The sequence below is a fragment of the Momordica charantia genome (assembly GCF_013281855.1).
Source record: "Momordica charantia cultivar OHB3-1 chromosome 5 unlocalized genomic scaffold, Mcharantia_2.0 BLBB01000005.1, whole genome shotgun sequence".
NCBI classification, from domain to species: domain Eukaryota; kingdom Viridiplantae; phylum Streptophyta; class Magnoliopsida; order Cucurbitales; family Cucurbitaceae; genus Momordica; species Momordica charantia.
Window position 1 is genome coordinate 635,210 of NW_028275163.1, and position 19,338 is coordinate 654,547.

The 19,338-nt window shown below is 33.0% G+C and overlaps 4 protein-coding genes across 10 annotated transcripts; 3 read left to right on the forward strand and 1 right to left on the reverse strand.

Moving 5' to 3' along the window:
- Positions 1-279: 279 nt before the first annotated feature.
- On the forward strand, positions 280-1,921 carry LOC111019490 (transcription factor MYB30-like). Its single transcript, XM_022295899.2, has 3 exons — positions 280-788; positions 918-1,047; positions 1,138-1,921. The coding sequence occupies exons 1-3, from the start codon at positions 656-658 to the stop codon at positions 1,664-1,666; spliced, it is 792 nt and encodes a 263-aa protein (XP_022151591.1). The 5' UTR covers positions 280-655; the 3' UTR covers positions 1,667-1,921.
- A 1,245-nt stretch (positions 1,922-3,166) lies between these two features.
- Positions 3,167-5,568, reverse strand: LOC111019043 (cotton fiber protein). 3 transcript variants are annotated; one of them, XR_015790714.1, is made up of 2 exons: positions 4,757-5,568; positions 3,167-3,814 (listed from the first exon to the last, which is right to left on the reverse strand). XR_015790714.1 is itself a non-coding variant. In XM_088123689.1 (1 exon), the coding sequence occupies exon 1, from the start codon at positions 5,395-5,397 to the stop codon at positions 4,813-4,815; it is 585 nt and encodes a 194-aa protein (XP_087979815.1). In that variant the 5' UTR covers positions 5,398-5,566; the 3' UTR covers positions 4,371-4,812. The 3 variants fall into 3 exon arrangements, 1 of the variants encoding a protein (XP_087979815.1); XR_015790713.1 differs by lacking the exon at positions 3,167-3,814 and adding an exon at positions 3,862-4,264 and having other exon boundaries at positions 4,757-5,567; XM_088123689.1 differs by lacking the exon at positions 3,167-3,814 and having other exon boundaries at positions 4,371-5,566.
- Positions 5,569-8,708: 3,140 nt separating this feature from the next.
- LOC111018163 (putative E3 ubiquitin-protein ligase XBAT35) lies at positions 8,709-13,878 on the forward strand. Of its 3 annotated transcripts, none has more exons than XM_022294142.2 (10): positions 8,709-8,854; positions 9,103-9,350; positions 9,434-9,548; positions 9,775-9,855; positions 9,990-10,078; positions 10,188-10,279; positions 10,515-10,596; positions 11,851-11,953; positions 12,522-12,607; positions 13,078-13,878. In XM_022294142.2, the coding sequence occupies exons 2-10, from the start codon at positions 9,249-9,251 to the stop codon at positions 13,720-13,722; spliced, it is 1,395 nt and encodes a 464-aa protein (XP_022149834.1). In that variant the 5' UTR covers positions 8,709-8,854; positions 9,103-9,248; the 3' UTR covers positions 13,723-13,878. The 3 variants fall into 3 exon arrangements, with proteins under 3 accessions (XP_022149834.1, XP_022149842.1, XP_022149826.1); XM_022294150.2 differs by having other exon boundaries at positions 8,726-8,858; XM_022294134.2 differs by having other exon boundaries at positions 8,752-8,960.
- Positions 13,879-16,861: 2,983 nt separating this feature from the next.
- LOC111014320 (Splicing factor 3B subunit 5/RDS3 complex subunit 10) lies at positions 16,862-19,268 on the forward strand. Of its 3 annotated transcripts, none has more exons than XM_022289007.2 (4): positions 16,862-17,020; positions 17,552-17,637; positions 17,726-17,849; positions 18,939-19,268. In XM_022289007.2, exons 1-4 carry the CDS (start codon positions 17,015-17,017, stop codon positions 18,984-18,986), a joined length of 264 nt encoding a protein of 87 aa, XP_022144699.1. In that variant the 5' UTR covers positions 16,862-17,014; the 3' UTR covers positions 18,987-19,268. The 3 variants fall into 3 exon arrangements, with proteins under 3 accessions (XP_022144699.1, XP_022144707.2, XP_087980608.1); XM_022289015.2 differs by having other exon boundaries at positions 16,912-17,035; XM_088124482.1 differs by lacking the exon at positions 16,862-17,020 and adding an exon at positions 17,411-17,437.
- The last annotated feature ends 70 nt before the right edge of the window (positions 19,269-19,338 follow it).

Sequence of the window (19,338 nt, forward strand, 5' to 3'; positions counted from 1 at the left end):
ATGAATTCCACCCTCGGTTAACTTACAAAATCCATTATTGTCATTAAAAAATAAACTTCACTTTTGTTTTTAGATCTTATAAAAAGAACATATTAAAATATAAAACACACACAACCATCATCAATTAAAATTGACTTACAACTTTGGTCACAAATTATATATAATTTAATCATACCTCTTTTTATTATTTATTTAACCACCTCGTGAGCTTTTACTAGTCATACATTTACTATTTCCCTTTTCACTTTGAATTTAATTACAAATTATTTGTTATTATTAATTCAATTGTGGTCTAGTCTAAAGGGAGGGGTTAATTTTGTTTATTTTTTTCTCATATACTTGCTCTTTCTTGCTTCCTTTTTCCTTGTAATTTCCAAAAGTTTGATCAAATACAATTTTAATATGGACAAGGGAGCTTGTTTTGTTCTTTTAGTTGGACTATTCAAGCTCGCAAGACTTTTTCCTTTTGAAAAGATTAAAAAAAAAACTTGAACTTTGTCATCTTCATCCTGAAGTATATATATACATATCCATGCTTGTAAGCTAAGTTCCACAAGAAAAGGGTCTTGTGTCTTGTGGAAGAGGGAAAGAAGAAGAAGAAGAACCCACAGAGAAGCAGCAAGAGTGACGCTTTTGAGATAACAAAAAAAAAAAAATGGTGAGAGCTCCTTGCTGTGAGAAAATGGGACTGAAGAAGGGGCCATGGACAGCTGAAGAAGATCAGATTTTGATCTCTTATATCAATGAACATGGCCATAGCAACTGGCGTGCCCTTCCCAAGCTTGCTGGTGAGTTCCTGCAAGATTTTGATTCGGGTTGGAACCAAGTTAAACTAAAAAACTTGGTTCATTAACTAAATGCATACTTAAAAATGGAAACCTTTTGATATAATCTCTTTCTGCATTTTCTTTCTTTAGGCCTTCTGCGATGCGGGAAGAGTTGCAGACTCCGTTGGATAAACTACCTGAGGCCTGATATCAAGAGAGGAAACTTCACCCAAGAGGAACAGGAAATGGTTCTTCAGCTCCATGAAAAGCTTGGCAATAGGTACCAAGTAGTGAAAATGTCATTAAAATTAAGACCAAAAAAGTGATGGTTTTGTTTACAGAAGTGATTAATGGCGGTTGATACCTGCAGGTGGTCAGCCATTGCCGCGAATCTGCCTGGTCGAACGGATAACGAAATTAAAAACTTCTGGCACACCCATTTGAAGAAACGGCTCGTAAATAAACAGAGCCATGTTTCTGAAAGAAAGAAGTCTGATTCCGCCGTTATTACAGGCAAACCCAAACCCCAGAAGCTGGATTGCTCTACCTATACCTACCATGAATTACCATCTTCTTCCCTCGATCTTTCATCGCTGACAGATTCCCCAACCGCCGCATGGGACGGCTACAATGAAATCGGGAACAAACAGTACATCGAAGTCTCTGAGGCATTTCATCAAACAGGTGGTGGGCTTTGGCCAGAGGAGCCATTCGACGGGCCAATATTCAATTCGTCGGCGGCTAATGATGAAAAACAACTCCAATCACCGTTCAGAGACGTGGATTCAATGGAATTTGGGTGCTATTACAACAATGACACTAAAATGGACGATAGTATGGAGTTTTGGTACAGGGTGTTCGTTAAAGCCGGTGGGTCGCCAAATGACCCTGCATTCTAATTTTACAACAGCGACATGGTCTACAAATATTTGTCTTCCCTTACCGTTGAAATCGGTGAGGCAGGGAACGGATACGGAAGGATGTTGGTGTAATTTGCAAATTAGACAGGGATTGAAGGGTATAATAGCAAATGAAAAAAGGAAAAAAATAGAGAGGAATCCTATTGTCTACGGTCAATGGCCAATGATATTTAAATGGGAAAGAAACGGATATCAATTGGATAATTTGGGTGTTAATTATTTAAAAATGCCCGACAATTATTTATCACTATATCGTCATGCTTCGAGCACTAATTTCGGTCATAAATCATAATACGATTATATTTTATTGATTAAATTATAAATTAATATTTTTTTTAAATATAATTATAAAATTAATAGTTAAATTTTGATGTTCTTTTCTTTTTATTTAGTTCCTCAATTCTAAAATGGTTTCGCGTGAATTTAGTTGGTGACAAAAATAAAATTTTGAAAATAAGAGGATAAATAAATAACAAAGTTGTATTTTAGATATATATTCAATTCAAAAAGTTATTAAATAATTTATTAATATTTATGTTATAGAATTGGTAGAATTATTATTTTACAATATTATATAATCATAATATATTATAAACATGAAATAATTTATTTATAAAAAAATTATATATATTTTTTTAATGTAATTATGCATTTTGAAGTCAAGATCTCAAAACCATTAAATTTTTTCTTCTCTAGCATTCTTATTATTTAGATCACATAATGTAGAAATAATTTTAAAAAAATAAAAATGTCAAACACATATTAATTAATTCAAATCTAAAAACAACAAAAACAAAAAAAAAAACATAATCTTGAACATACCAAACCAACATTAAGTATATTATAGATTAAAACAACATGTAGGAGTGAAGATTCAACTGCTCCCTATGTGTATATCATAACCATCTACGCCAAATATTTTGATATAACGTCAACTATAAAGTTTGAAATTCCTGTTTTTCAAATAGATGGTCATCAACTCGTTATCGAAGGTGGTATTTTGCAGATTTTTCCTTTTAATTATTATTGCTTCTTTATTAACATTTGCAATGATTTGAATCAGCCTTAGGATCGAAAATTTTACAAATCTCAAATTATTGAATTTGTAAGGTGAATACAAACAAAGTCTCGCATTGGCTTGAGAAAGAGGTGATCATGAGTATATTAGGATAATTATCTCCATTGTTATGAGGTCTTTTGCGTGAAATAAAAAACAAAGTTGTGAGGGTTATGCACAGAACGGACAATATCAATATCATTAACAAGTGATATCAGAGCCATAGTCTAAAACTTAGCTTTTTCGGTGAATCCTCGAGTGCAATACAGAAGTGGTGAATCTCAGAAGAAGTAGTCATTGTAAATATCAATAAAACGTTGACGTGGGTAGATATTTTTGAAGTAAAAATTATAAAATTAAAAAATCATAATGAATGTTAAAAATGACAAATAAATATTCTACTATTTTTAAATGGTTAATATTTATTAATATTAATATTATGTCTAAATTAGTTAACATAAGTTGAAATCTCAATTTCTTATATTTGTAGCAAAATACCAACAACACTTTCACTTCAGATGAGAAGAGTCTTGCGGCCATTACCTGTTCGGCGATTTGGGGTGATCGAAACTCACTGCTCCATGGCTCCATGATTTCCTCTCCTAAAGTTAAGAGCGATTGGATTAGCACATTTTAAAATACGGATGCGGCTTGTCGAAACATGTCCACGAGCTTGGGTATGGCTATTCGGGATTCAAGAGGTTTTTTGGTGGTGGCAAAAGCTTCAAATCTTCCGCAACCTCTCCCCCCTCTTCACGCTGAAATTTGCTCGCTTGTTGAACTGCCAGCGGCTCGAGTTTGAATCAGATTTGTTGTTGGCCATCCATTTCATCCAAGGAGATTTGCAAACGAGGGGAGACGAGTTCGAGTTGGATTTTGGAAATCAGATCTCTGTTTCTTTCCCCTTTGCCCCCGTGTTTGTAATCACTGTGCCCACTCTTTGGCAAAATGGGGATCTCCGATCAACCCATGTGTGTTTGGCTTCCACTTTCTCAAATTGGCTTATGGATCTTGTTTAGGCTGACTACCCTTCAATTATTGTCCATGTCGCTTCTTCATGGAATTTTTCACTTAAGAAAAAAAAAAATTGAACGCATAAATGATAAAACACGCATAAAATTCGAATGCATAATTATATTACCCACTAAATATTTACTTAATCACTTTAATCTAAAATAATACCAATTAATTTATTAACAAATATATTATTCATTTTGTAGAATTATTGTTTTTGTAATTATTTATAATATATTATAAATTTTCATTTTTATTAACAAAAATAAAATGAATTTATAACATAAATTCATCATATATTTATCAAAATTTTTATCTTTTGCCTTCACGGATTAGAGTTCGCAATAACTCCACTGTTGCTCTCGAAAATCCCGTTGAAGATGGCCACCACTCTTTTTCGCTGTTTTTCTTTCGTATTCTTCCTTCTTTTTCTTGATTTGTGCACTATTGAACCAAAGGCAATTTTGATTCTCCTCGATATTGTGGAATGTAAGTTGATTTCAAATCTAGGAAGGATCATCGCAAGCAAAGGAAAATATTTAGATACTTGACAATCTTATTCTTATCAGCACCATTAAATGTTTGACAATCAAGATAAGAATATAAAAAATATATACGGAAGACAATATTTGATTCTCACCGATTAAAATATTTTATTCGGGTGAAATTGAAGTTCAAGGTGAAAATGGTTTTTTCCTAAAATATTTTATCAAAACATTTCTGATGTTACATCAAACTTTCGTAAATTTAAAATCGGAAAATACATCACAATATCTCCATCCAAATTAGGAGAATATTAAAAAAAAAAACAAACAGGAAACCAAAATCATTACACAGTAGAAGAAAATTAGCAGCCCCTTCAACATAATATATACACTATACACAATCAGACCACATTGTCCCCAAAGCCGAAACCACACTGTAAACACAACAAATTCCAAAAAAAAAATCGTTCAAAAATTTCCAATCACACCGTTTTTTCAATCTCATCTTTTTACCTGTAAAAAGAAAACGAAGATCCATGTATATATATAGTGGGAGGAATTGGTAAGGATCAGGCACTGCGGGCCAACATCTCTTGAAATTCGAGAAGTGATTTCTCTTTCTCAAGGATGATATCTCGCCGGAATTTCCTTATGAACTCTTCGGCTCGTTCATCCACCGGCCGGAGATGCGGCGACGAAGCCACCACTATTTTCCAAGCATCTTCAATGCTATAAATAATCGTCTCCTTTTCACTCTCCTCCTCGATTACTTCTTTTCCTCTGCTGGTCTCTGTACTCGCACCATCGCGGCTCTTCGCAATCGGCGCCGCCCGATCTGCGAAGAGCTCGTCTATGTGGATCGCCGCGAAGTTGGTTGGATCACAGTGAAACTGAAGGTGTTGATTTTGCTGGTGACGGTAATTATATGAAGAAGTGGAAGGGGAAGATTTAGAACTGAGAAGGCGAGGGCGAAATTTTGAAGGGATTAGGAGGCGGAGCGATCGGTGAACGGCGGAGGTGAGGCGGCGCGTGGCTGTCTTGACAGATTTGGAGATGTTGAGCGCGTGGAATTTTGATTGTAATGTGTTGGTTAACCTCTTCCATGCCTTCTTCGCGACGCGAAGCTTCTTCTCCAGTACTCTGCTTCGAGACATCAGAGAGAGAGAGAGAGAGAGAGAGAGAGAGAAGGAAAGAGACGGCAGTCGGCAGAGATCGCAGAATAATGGTTGGGCAATGATTTATGGATGGTTTTAATTTATACAGAGCTAAGAAATAAATTCTATTTTTCTTATGAGAAAACGTTGGTTAATTTCAAAGCACTTAATCTGGACTTGTACTTGTTTGGTAACATTTTTGGTATTTTTTTTTTGTTTCTAATATTTTATAACTAGAGCATATGTGTGTTAGATATTCATGCTTCTTGTTTAAATACAAACAAAAATTGTGTTGGATGACTATCTCCTGTTTGTTGTTTTGAATTTATGCCAACAGATCGAAGACCGATTTTGATCAATAAAGCATAATATATATATGTATATTGCATCCAAATTTTTAAAACGTCTCTCAAAATTTAGAAACAAGAAAATTACCAAACATATATCGCAAAAAATAGGAAACAAAAATGCTATCAAACATACCTGAATTATCAATTTTGTTTCTAAATTTCGATAGTTTTATCTATTGATTCTTTGATTTTTAAAAGTTTTTGTTTAAATTTTATATTTGTTTCAACTTTTCATTTATTAACCTCTACAACATAATTATTTTCGTTTTTATCTTGGGATGAGTATGTCCATTTACATGCCATGGGCACATACAAAAAAGCCACATGGGTTAGTTGAGGTAAGAAATAAAGAGCGGATTTTAAATTAACAAAAATTGAATGACCAAAATGATTATTTACATTTTAAGTATGTTTAGACCAAAATGGTTACAACTGTGGACTTTCAATCTTGTTTATATTCAAACTCATTTATATTGTTAATGTCACTATTTAAGTGTTGAAATAAAAGTGATGATTTAGGATGTCGTAGCATAAAGGTGGGTGAGCTAAAAAAAAAAATCAATAGCTTTGTAAGGTAGAATTCTTCGGACCAATATAGTTTATTCAATTAGCCTACCATCTCCAGTCACTCTATCAAGTCATTGTCCATTCATATCCAACATGTTCAATATTAAAATAATGGCGTCGATTTAAATTTTTTGTAATCAAAATAAAAAAATTAACATAATTAAAACTTTTTACTTAAAAAAATAAACATGTACCAAAATCATAATTAAATAACTAAATTTATAATCTAACCACGACACACAATTTTTTTTCAAGTACAACATGGGAAAGGGGAGATCGAACTCACAAATTTAAACCTATATACAACTAAAAAAACATGTCATTTGCAATAATAGTAGTAATAATAATAATGAGAAGAAGGAAGGAAAAAAATCAATGGCAAAATGGAAATTGTTTAGAAATATGAGGTGTATTTTCAGTGGAAATCTCACTTTCGGCTTCCACAAACTCGCAGCAAACTTGGGTCCTAAGTTTTTAGCAATGAAGAAAGTTGACGAATACCTTTACACCACGAAAAAAAAAAAAAAGAGTTGACTAGAGCTAATTCGTATTTCTCATGTGGTTTTACAAATACACTCATATACCCATATAGAAACAATTAATAACTCAATTATATGAGAGTAATTTCAATTTTCCTAGCTATGAAAATAAACGTATATGTAATTTTAAAACTGAATTACCAAAGTTACATATTCTATAAATTAAATAGATGCTTATAGTGCACATAAATTGCTTCAATTTTGTAAATACAATATTTAAAAAAAAAAAGTACGTCCTCAGAGATATTGATTTCAAATTAACCATACAAGATTTCTTCGGCATGAAAAATAGATATGGTGTTTTTATAAAAGAATAAAAATAAAAAATAATAAGGGCAAACAAATTATTGATTAGAATTAAAATGTTTCTACTTTAATTATGTCGTTTCTTTTAATGTAGAATATTGTGGTTTTTTTTTTTTTTTTTGAGAAATATGTAGAATATTATTGTTATACATTATATGTATGGATTGTATGGTGTGGCGGCAGGACAGTTCATTAAAAAGCCAAGAAAAATACCACTTTTAATAGCATAAAAGGAATGGCAATTCTCATCCTCTTTTTCTAGCTTTACAGATCATTCGGCAAAGCAAAATAACCCTTTTTATTTTATTTGGTTTTTTCTTTCCTTCCTTCTCTCTTCTCCTTTCTAGCTGGCCATTGTTCGAGTCATGAACATTGACTTTGTTCATAAAGTGCTAAAACACTACTTTCACAGTAATTGATCCCTCTTTCTTTTTAGTTTATGAGATAAACATTTGGGCTTTATATAAAATTAGAAACCCATCTTAAAAGTGAGACGCTAATCTGAATTGATTAGAGCAAGCAATTGTAATAACAGAAGATTAGTGATTAATCTTAACAACAGTTACTCTAATCAATATTGAATTTAAAACTGAGTTTAAAATGTTAAAGATCCCACACATTGATAAGGATCCTTACATAGGTTTATAATAGATATGTGTTATTCCTTACATTGTCAATTGATTTTGACATGAAATCCCATATGCATATAACTTGAACAAAACAATTAACTTAACAACGGTAATAACTCTGGTTGTAAGTTAAAAAGATTGAAATCTTTTTGCATATAACATGTGACCTATTGGTTGGAAAGATTTGAATTTCTACCTTCTACTTATAAATGTCTTAATCTATAAGCTAGATTCAAATTGACGTGTTAAGTCATGAATTGACATAAAAAAATTTCATATAAATTGTTCGGTCCAACTCAAAAGGGGGAAGGAAGAAGAGAACAAGTAAGTAGATATAAATATAAATAAATAAATATATATATGTACACTATGATGACAGATGCATTAATTGTGATGTTATCATCTAATATATCTACAATTTTTCATTAAGGTTATAGATAGTAGGATAATTCAGACCATTTAAAACTATTTCTTTAAAATTTAAAGACTAAATTAATTGATTTTCAGACTTCATAAATAATAATGTAAATAGAAACTAAATTAAAAGCTGAGGACCCATTTTTTTAAAGTAGATGTGAGGATCCATTTTTTTAAGTCCACTGAACTACATTTTAGCAAAAGTCGAGGACCGATTAATAATAATCTAAACAGAATCTAAATTCCAAGCAGAGGACGAAATTTTTAGTGGCCTAAGTTTAGTACAGAAGAAATTCAACAAAATGCAGAAATTGTGGTACATCCGTGGGCCTTCTTAGGCTTTCGCTGGCCCAACTTGATGTTCCCATTCACAATACTATCAGTTGGAACCAATCGACTTGTCGTATTGATTGATTCAGTCAACGGGATTTCGAAATGGCCAATGAAAGGGAGAAGATTAATTCCGTATGACGACATGTCGTTTACATGACTGATAATCCACTCTAGTACTGCGATATTTTCGTGTCCCTACAATCGGTCTCCGTCGCAGAAGCTTCTTTGGTTTTTGGAAAGATTCGTCAGAAATCCAGGAACGACACATCGCACGAAATTCGACGGAAATTAATTTCGCCGCTATTCTCAGGACAGGGTAGGTAAGGGGTATCATCGAGGGAGGGCCTGTAGGTCTGAATTATTTGATTTTCGCGTTTCTCCTTTGTTCAGAAATCTTATCGGTTAAGAAATTGGAAGCAATCGTAAGCATCGTTTTCTTTATTCTTTTTCATTTTTGGGCAAAAACTACGATTGGTTTTTATTAATTCTTCTTGGCCCGACGTCCTGGGATCGATTTTATCTGAAATGTTCAATTGACTTGGTTCCGACGTTCTGCTCTCTCAGGCCTGGGAGTTTTGAGTTGCTCCCATTGATGCAAAGGGTTCTGAATTGAAGTTTCCAGGGAGATTTTAGGCGAATTCCTGGTTTTTCTTTCAGACCCGGTTATCTTTAGGAAGCTCATTCGATTATCTTTTCTGGGTTCGACTGGAATGGGGCAACAGCAATCGAAAGATGAACTGCTCTACCAGCAAGTAAGCTATGGCAACATAGAAGGGATTAAATCCCTTTGCCGAGAGGGTGCAGGCCTTGAGGTAATTATTGAATTTTACTTTTCTGCTAAAAGTAATGATTATTTGCATTTGTTATGCTGTTCTTACTTTTTTGATCTGTATAGTGGATTGATAAGGAGGCGAAGACCCCTTTGATTGTGGCCTGCATGAGTCCCGAGCTTCACAACGTCGCAAGAACTCTGATAGAACTTGGTGCTAATGTTAACGCGTATCGACCTGGTAGTTTTCTTTCTAATTTTGTTCTTTATGTTGCATTGGTAGTATATTGTACTGGTTTTATGCGTTGGTTTAATATTATACATTTTGATTATCTGGGTGTCTCGGCAACAGAACTTCAAATATGCTCTTTTTTCATTGAATTTTTGGTATTGCTTTCAGTGTTGAATTATTCTTCCCCCAACTTACCCATTCACTTGATTAGGCTAACCCTTTTAATGCATTCTAGGCCGTCATGCTGGCACTCCTTTACATCATGCAGCTAAAAGAGGTCTTGAAAATAATGTCAAGTTACTTCTTTCTCATGGAGGTTTGTCGTACTTACTTCATACCAACACGATGTTTCTTTCAATATTTGTTGAAAAATATTTTGAAAAAGTCACTTTTTAAAAAATTATCCACTGTTTTCATGATATTAATTGGCAATTCTGTCATAATTTCCAGCAAATCCATTGATCATGAATGATGATTGTCAGAGTGCTCTTGATGTTGCTAGAGCAAAAGGTCACAGCAGTGTCGTTCGTACAATCGAGGTTCATTTAACTTGTAATTCTGTTTAAATTATAACAAACCATTTTTTTTCGGTTGAATTTGTTGTTTCAAGACGATTATTAAAGCTTATGTTTCATCTTTTGTTTGTAGAGTCATATTTGTTTGTTCTCGGGTTGGTTGCGGGAGTTCTATGGACCAGGATTTTTGGAAGTATTGGCTCCTCAATTGGTCTCAAGGAAAGCGTAAGTACTCTGTTTCCGTAATCTCGAATTGAAGTTTGTTCTTTCTTTAGTTCTATGCCCATATATGCATTTTCAAATACCATGCAATAAGTTGTGTAAGCAACATGATTTGTTTGACTTGATTTTTTTGAGATAAAATTTTCATGGTTGACTATAACTTCCTTTTTTATTCGAACTTTGAGTATATTTTTCTCGTTTAATTATATACTTGTGATTGATGTAATTCCAATTGCAGTTGGGCTGTTATTTTACCATGTGGGGCGCGGAATCTTACAAAGCCTTTCAAGTTGGAGCTTGCTATATACACAAGTCTACAGGTATGTGCTGCATATTAGGATTTTATATAATATTTAAAAGCTTTTAGTATACTACTTTTTCCCCTATATATGTCCATTGCAATGCGTTTTTAGTCATCTAGTTTTGCATGAAAATGCTAGGGATGAAAAAAAATATCATCGCGTCAATTGTATATATATATATATTTTTTTTGGCTACTGCTGGATTTTAGATGATGTTGGGACAATATTCTTTTCTTGTCACTTCCGTGGCTTTCATATTGCACCACAATTTATTGTGCCCCCTTCGAGTTGGGACCACCATAACTTCTGATGCAACTTATTTGGAAAATCTTAGTTTTCTTTTGTATTGGTCATTTATGGTTATCTGAAAGTGTTGCTACTCATCCTCTCTGAATTCCCTGGTTCTTCATAGCATTTATTATATAGTAGGTTCTCACCAGGCATAAATGGATGTGATTCAAATAGTACTTTAACTGATATACGTATTTATATTTTCTGTTGTCTCTTGTTCTTGGCAACCTATCGTTTCGTCTATTTTTACAATAATGTGTTTTTTTTTAAAAGAAAGAAACAATTTTATTGATGTTGTGAAATTACAAAGAGAGGGAATCCTACAGTAAGGGAATTTCAAAAGACAATTTTCAATTGGAATTTAGAGAAGCAAAACTATAGTGATGGAACAAAGGTGATATTTGTACAATAAAGCCTCAAGTCTTACGCCTTCTTTGGACTATAAGAGGCTTACGCCTCGCATAGAAGAGGCTTACTCCTCTTTGAAAACGCACTGAGGCTTAAAGTATACGCCTCGTGTAATGATTACAAGAATACTATTAATTTTTCCAATTCTTAAAAAATATCAAGGTTTTTTTTTATGGAATCCTAAGCAGGAGTTGTAACAACTCAATCTATTACTACTTTTACTACCTAGACTTTAAAAATATTGAAGACAACAATTTATAGAATAAGTAAGTTTTATTGGTGATAATAGTAGTGATGTTATGATGTTTTTTTAGAATTTTTTTTGAGTGACAAGTAACAGGTGGATATTTTGATAATTTTATATAACTATTATGTTTGGTAATACTTGACCACACAAATTTAGGATTTGTTTAATTCTTTTAATTAAAATTGAGGCTTACGCCTCGCCTTTTCAAGAGAAAAAGCCTCGAGGCCGCCTTTAGCCTTTTAAAACATTGGTTGGATCAAATAATATTGGTCTAGGGTATCTTAGGTTATGATTTTGTTGTTGTAATCCTTGTTTGTAAACGATAGGATGCTCAACCGCGTATTGTTGTTCCATTGTGGAGGGCCAATTTGGAGGAGACAAAGCTACAGCATTCTGATCCATCAATTATGATTGTGGATAACACTGCAAGTAAGTTATGACTATCTTTGCCATCTTGGCACTGAAAGATGCATTCATTCACTTCATAGTTCTGTAATGAGCAAATTTTCTATACTATGGTGATATGGGTACTACTCCCATTCATTTTCAGCCGTATCAGCATCATTGGGATCCAACAACATTAAAGAATTATTTACAAAAGAAAATTCATTGGGATCCAACAACATTAAAGAATTATTTACAAAAGAAAATTCATAGGGTGAATGCAGGGGTAGGTACTACATAAGTAGTAGAAACATTATACTTGTTACTTGTATAATGATTGAATCTATTTATTTCTCCCAATGATCTATTCCATGGTAAATGCTATTAAGAGACTTTTGGATATCAGAGTCTCCTTCAAATTCAAAGATCCATTTGTTGGTTTGGATGACTCTGATCTCGTACCATGTCTGTTGCCTTGGCCTTCAATAATACTCACCTACATCCGAGGAACAACTAATTTCATTTTTTCTATAACCAAGGAGCTCCATCCTGGACTTAATGTTTATTTCTTGTTTTGAACTCTGTTATAATTTTTATTTGTTTGTTTTTGCAGAAACTCGCTTGAAACTTGCATCTGGGAATGAAAATGACAAAGAACAACTTCACTGGTTTTGCAATGCATGCAAAGGAATTCCTTCGGTAATATGTTCATTCTCTTCTGATCTTGGCCCGTGGTCAAGATAGACAATAGATTTATATAGGTTTTTTTTTTTTTTTTTTTTCATGTTTAGTGGATAGTTCTGCCTTTTAGTCTGAACTACTTCAGAAAATTGAATTTTGTAAACTAGTGTTTGCTTTCCCTGGCTTATAGTTGATACTAATATTAGAATTAGAATTTTTTTAAACGACTGTTGCTCTCCATGGCTTATGGTTGATCTTAAAATCGGAATTTGGAATCAGAAATCATTAATTTCATTTTTTTTTTAATTTCCTGCCCAAGCGAGCTTGAATTTAGACTAAGCAAGCTCTTGAAATATTTTTTTTCCCAATATTTCCATAACAAAGAAGGGAAATGGGTCGGTTTACGGGTTAGTTTCCCTGATACTAGGTAGCCTACATTACATTGTAGTAGGAATTTCGATAACCTTGACGTTTTTGTAATATTTCAGATGATGCACCCTGCATTTATGCATGGTAACCAGGGTTCGGGTGCTTCGGCAACTGCACCACCAGCCACAGAAGATGTTGAACTAGCCATGGCGATTAATGCTTCCATCCAGTCAGCTAACCAAGGGAGACCACCCTTTCCTGATCTCAATCCAAGTTCTGGAGGAAGTACCTCCAATGCAATAACGAGCAGCCATATCGGTACAGTTGCACCAACAACACATTCTATAAAATTAGGCACAAATGTGTCGGAAGTGCATGAAGCTGGCCAGAGCAGCAATTCAAACGAACATCCTGAAATCCAGGCGAACAGCATCCCTCCAGATGCAGTACCTTCAGCTCCATCGGCAGCTGCAGATGAGATTCTGGATGATGGTGCAATTCACTATCCTTCGATTGATTCAAGCCCAATCGACTTGTCATCTACAGCTGCTCAGAACGTTCAGTCCGGAGCGGGTGAAGGAAAAGAGGAAGCGAGTTCTTCATCATGTGTTATATGTTTGGATGCTCCCGTTGAAGGAGCCTGCATTCCCTGTGGACATATGGCCGGGTGCATGAACTGTTTGACCGAGATCAAATCCAAGAAATGGGGCTGCCCAGTTTGTCGTGCTAAAATCGACCAGGTTGTCAGATTGTATGCTGTATGAGTCCACGGAACGGCGAGTTAATACTGTGAGTAAACTCTTTAAATGTACAGTTCCTGTTTATATATTTTGCAACATATATAGACCAATGTTTTCTATCTGATTGTGTGGACAGTAGAGGTAATTTATTTTTAATACAATTTATCACATTATCCATTAGTTTTTTCATCAGACAATCATGCTCATACCTGGAATGGAAGTTTGGTTCTGAGAGGCAATGTTCTTTTATTACATATTATTACTAACCATTAGCTTATCATAGATATTCTTGAGGCCCCAGTCGGCAAATTTTGGCAAGTTAGAGGCTCTAAATCTAAAAACTGTTTCATCAAGGATTTAACTGAAAAAAGAGAGACAGTATCCTATTTTTTACTTTGACCTGATTAGGAATTAAAGAGAAATAGAGAGAATAATGATTTTTACATATTATTCTAGTTTAATTCTAACGAAAAGTAGAACTCTTTATTTTAGAGAGTACCCCAAATAGCTCTTACTTTTTTAGATTTTAAAATTTGAAGTAAAAAGGCAATTATTGTCAACAACTTTGTCTCTTCTTTTTTTGCTTCATTTTCAGGTTTTACGTTACATACTATGTTGGGTAAACTTTAAAAAACAATTATGAAATAAAATTGTAAATTTGATTGCTTTAGAAAATAAAGATTCCTAGGAAACATGTTATACGTTTGAATAAGCGATTCATTAAAAAAGAAAAAGATAGCTAAATGCACACTTCCCTTTTCTTGCCTAAACAAATATAAAAAAAGTATTAAATAAGAAATAGAGAATGAAAATCTTTGAAGGGTTATCAAACAGAAACAGGAAAAAGAAAAAAGAAAAAAAAATCGACTTGGTAACCATGAGTTACCAAGATTTTGACAGAATCAATGGGGCACGTTCAATGAGTATTTAAAAAAAAATATATTGAAGGATAGAAATTAGTATATAAAATAATTAAAATTAAAAAATAAATAAAAATACAAAATGAAGAAACAAATGTTGGTTTTTCTATTTTTCTCTTTTGTAATAAATTAAAATAGAACTGTAATGGGGTGACTGTTTCTTATTTTTTGTTTTTTAATTTTTTAATAAAACATAAATCGAAGCATATTTCGTGATTATTTATTGTTTTTCGTTTTAAAAATTTTTAAATTAAAAAGTTGAAGTTTTATTTGAAATTTAATTATTATAGTTTTATATTATATTTATTTTATAATATTTATTATATATTTAAATCAGCAATAATAAAATAATGTTTTGATTTATATTTTGGAACAAATTGAAAACATAAATAAAAACAACAAATTTGATTTTATTATTTACAATATCCTTATGCAATTTCAAAACCGTTTCTTAAATATAAAAACGAGAAATTGGAACAATTGTTTCTAAAAATTTAGAAACAAAAAAAAGGAGAATTCCACGCGCTTCAGTCACATGCTAGATTTTAGCTAGCATGCACCATATTTCAAGTTGGGTCCCACAGTCTCTGTCGCGTGGACCTTGCACAGTGCAGCCCCATCATTCAGGTCGATCATGCAGGTATTGTCGGGATCATTTTTTATATTACGTGAGTACCCTACTCCATTTAATTTACTGTTTGTCACATCAACAATGTATTAAAAATGATTTGGGATCAATTTTTTCTATTTATTATGTAAATGGAATAGAGTATGGTACTCCAATAGTTTAGTTACTCGGCTCTTGTGCATGTTATGACGTCCTCATATATTTCCACGTGGCAGATCCTTGACCGTCCAAGTCACATCATCCCTCGATTTAGACGTTACAAAAACAAAACCCTTGTCGTGTCGGAGAGCTTTTTCAGTTACCGTTTTTGGACTTTTTTCCCCCACCGTCTCTCTCTGGCTTTCGGTTTCTTTGGGCCCATAACAGGACCGGAATGTTGTCACATCTCAAAACGATGTTTTGGTATTGGGTCCATCTTAAGGCCCAATATTCCAATGGGTAAGATTAGAGTTTTAGCAAAGGTATGTTTAAAATTTCCGAAGGTTTTTTTTTTTTTTTTTTAATTTAGTTCTTGTTATTTAAAAGAATGTAATTTTGTTAATTCTAAAAGAGTAAAGAAAATAGAGAAAATAACAAATATAATTTCATTGAACTGAATTATTTCGAATGGAAATCTAATAATCTATTTATACTAATATAATCTTTTTAGTACAACAAATAGGGGTCTCGATGTTTTAAAAAATAAAATAAGATTGGGAGTATGAGGTTTGAATGTTTAAAATGAGAATATGTTAATTACCGTTGAGCTATGTTCATGTTGACTATTTATATTAATATAATTCATTGTCATAATTCAAATAGAAAATCTAATTCTAAAGTATATCCTAATCAAAATCTAATAATAATTCAAATAACATTATCTAATAATATAATTTTACAAATTTAATTCAATACGTTTTAACATTTTTCATTTTAACCTCTCAACATTGATAAATATTAAAATCGATTAATGATAAACTTTCGTGGTATAATAGTCTGTGAATTTGTAAAAACTTAGATTCGGAATTACTACTCATTTTTTAAAAATTTAATTTCTTAGCCGAATTTTTTCCTCCTCTAAAATTATGTCAATTCACTTATGTCATATAAATTTATCATCAACCAATTTTAACGTTTATCACTAAAGCTTCATAAATAATATAGGCTAAATCAAAAAAATACCAAAAGACAAAGAGTAAACACAAAGATGTTAGCTTAAGTTTTTTACTAAAAGTATTAATATTAATTTATAGATTTGATAAAACGTATTATTTGCTTCGAAATAGTAATCATTAGTTAAAAGTTTAAAAAGTATACCATTTTGTAAATATTAAAACCAATTGACATTCCCTAAATGATAGTATGATTTCGACAATTCGAAGGAAAAATTGTTAAAATCAAAAGGTAAATAGTCGTAACCATTCCTAATAGTACAACTAAGAGTGGCTTTTTTTTAATCTTTTTTTTTCCCTAAAGAAAAATCCATAAAAATAAAAATTCACCCCGGAAGTTTTCCTAACAGTTCACACATGATTAAATTTTCTAGGGCCAGGACCAAAAAATGAAAAAAAGTAAAAATAATAAAAATAAATAAATAAATAAATAAAACAAAAAAGAAAGAGGGAAAAAAAAAGGCGAAAGCCGAAGTCAGGGACGACTTGTCGTTTTATTGGACGGCATCAATGAGTATAAGTTTCCTCATTACGATTTGACCGCGCCAGAGGCCAGACCTTGAGCTCGCGCCATTTCTCTTGTTCGTCGCTTCTGTTACGTCTGTCCCAAATCGAACATGCAGGTTAGCACTGCAACCGTAAATCTCTTATTTGCTCTCTCCTCTACTTTTGTACTGTTATATTTTATTGTTTTTCATTCATCACAGCACTAATTCCAAAACCCTAGAACTGATTGCAAGATGAAAATATAAGTTTGTTTGTACTTAATACTCGACCGTTCCATTTAGTTGATCGGAGGTTTCTTGATCGCGTTTCTTCCTGGAATTAAATCAGCCATTTAGCACATGAAGAAATGAAAAGAGATGTATCTTATTGGGTTTAAATTTATTTATTTAGTTGCCATGGTGAATCGGAGTTATTTTACTTTGATGCAAATTACCTCTGCTTGAATTGAACGACCAAGGATGGGAATGATAATATATTGAGTAGACAATCTGAGTTCTTAGTTTATTTAACCCTGCCACTCGATGGTTTTTAATGTGTGGACTCGAAACCTCTCTTCAGTCATCCAGTTTTTAAAATATTTGGCTTCTTGGCTTTGCTTGAGGTTGCTTTAGATGGGCGCTAATTTTGGTTTCTGATGTTCAATGCAGGCTAGTGATAGATTTAACATCAATTCTCAGCTTGAGCACCTTCAGGCTAAATATGTGGGAACTGGGCATGCTGATTTAAGTAGATTGTTAGTTTTCTTATTCCTCTGGATTTTTGATCTTATATTGCTTTGCATAGTAGTTTTCAAATCTCAGTTCACATCTCAATGCGTACAGTGAATGGGCCGTGAACATTCAGCGTGATAGCTATGCATCTTATGTTGGACATTACCCCATTCTAGCATACTTCGCCATAGCAGAAAATGAATCTATTGGAAGGGAACGCTACAATTTTATGCAGGTCGGTGTATTGTCTTTCTCTTTTCCCTGCCAAGCTTCCCCTTCTTAGTTTTTTCCCCCAAAATATTTATTTTGGTTTGAAGAACCATTCCAGGTGTACAGCGAATATTTATTTTTTCTTTTATTGTTTTAAATCGCCAATGTCCATGCTTGTCATGTTCGGGTTAAGTAATTCTTCTACGTTTGTCTTTACTTTCCTGTTTACAGGCTTATGGGTGACCCTTCCTCCCAACCCCAAACAAACGAAAATAGAAATAAAGCGAGAGAGAAAGAGAGAAAGAGAGAAAGAGAGAGAGAGAAAATATAGGTTCCAATAAATTTTGTTGGCAATAGCCAGTTTTTCTTTTTCTTTTTCTGAGCCAACCATTTCTGAGGTTTCTGCCTACATTCATTATACTTCGAGTTTTTCCATTATTACCTTCACTTGCCGTCCAACAATATAATGTGCTTTTTGAGGTTCAAGTCCTAGTAATTTGACTATTGGGTGAATTATTCCTTCCGATTTTTTAATTTTTAGTTTTCCAGTACCACTTATGAATTTTGGTTAAATCATAAGTTTGGTCCTTGACAGTTTAAGGGTTATGTCTAATAGGTCGTCAAACTATTAATTAATGTTGTGTCTAATAGATCATTGAATTTATAGGTTTCTAAAATTTCAATTTTGTGTATAATAGTTCTCCGACTTATGAGACATTTTTTAAGTTCAAGAATCCGTTGACACAAAATTGGAAGTACAAGGGTTTATTAGACAATTATTAAAGTTTAGGGATGTATTACACACCCCTCTTAAATTTCGATATCAATTTTGTAATTTACACAACTCTCAAATTGAGGGATCAAAATTGTAACTTAACCATGGATTTTTAACTTCGCTTGAGCAGTATTCCAAGTAATTTCATTCTTCATGCTGTGAGTTGTCATGAATAATGGGTCATTCTGCATTCGAAATGTGGGGTTGTGCCCCATCATGTAACTAAATTTCTTTCTTAACGAGGGATGGCAAATTTCATCATAGTTCCTCCTTGATTCCGTTTCAACTTAATAAGATGCAGAATGTTAAGATTTTTTTGTTTTGTTTTTGTTTTTGCAGAAAATGCTGTTACCTTGCGGCCTTCCTCCAGAAAGGGAAGATGATTGAGATTCTTATTGGGTTGTTATTAGAAATTGTAAAACTCTGGACCTATGTTGGGTTGACGAATCTCCTTTTGTAATCGAACTCTATGTTTTGCTAAGGAGAGATGAACGGGAAGTATGAATTATTTTCTCATGTAATGCTCCAGCCTGAGTAAGAATTAGTTTCTGTATCTACAACTAAAGACTCTGTGCTCTGTCGTAACCATGAATTGATTTTATTTGACAAGACCATGAATTTAATTTGAGAGCTATAGATGCTGGATTTGGCCCAGTCAGTTTATAATCATGATCAGTCGATTTAACTATTTCAGGAATTAATGTGTACCTACTGAGATTACTTGACCGCAACGAAATTA

Bases quoted from the DNA above. Each gene is read 5' to 3' on its own strand.
- LOC111014320 (XM_022289015.2), top strand. From the start codon at position 17,015: ATGCAGGTTAGCACTGCAACC. The intron at 17,036-17,551 runs GTAAATCTCTTA...TGTTCAATGCAG, and splicing joins TGCAGGTTAGCACTGCAACC to GCTAGTGATAGATTTAACAT. The intron at 17,850-18,938 runs GTCGGTGTATTG...TTGTTTTTGCAG, and splicing joins AACGCTACAATTTTATGCAG to AAAATGCTGTTACCTTGCGG.
- LOC111019490 (XM_022295899.2), top strand. From the start codon at position 656: ATGGTGAGAGCTCCTTGCTGTGAGAAAATGGGACTGAAGAAGGGGCCA. The intron at 789-917 runs GTGAGTTCCTGC...TTCTTTCTTTAG, and splicing joins TGCCCTTCCCAAGCTTGCTG to GCCTTCTGCGATGCGGGAAG. The intron at 1,048-1,137 runs GTACCAAGTAGT...TGATACCTGCAG, and splicing joins CATGAAAAGCTTGGCAATAG to GTGGTCAGCCATTGCCGCGA.
- LOC111018163 (XM_022294142.2), top strand. From the start codon at position 9,249: ATGGGGCAACAGCAATCGAAAGATGAACTGCTCTACCAGCAAGTAAGC. The intron at 9,549-9,774 runs GTAGTTTTCTTT...AATGCATTCTAG, and splicing joins TGTTAACGCGTATCGACCTG to GCCGTCATGCTGGCACTCCT. The intron at 10,597-11,850 runs GTATGTGCTGCA...TGTAAACGATAG, and splicing joins CTATATACACAAGTCTACAG to GATGCTCAACCGCGTATTGT.
- LOC111019043 (XM_088123689.1), bottom strand. From the start codon at position 5,397: ATGTCTCGAAGCAGAGTACTGGAGAAGAAGCTTCGCGTCGCGAAGAAG.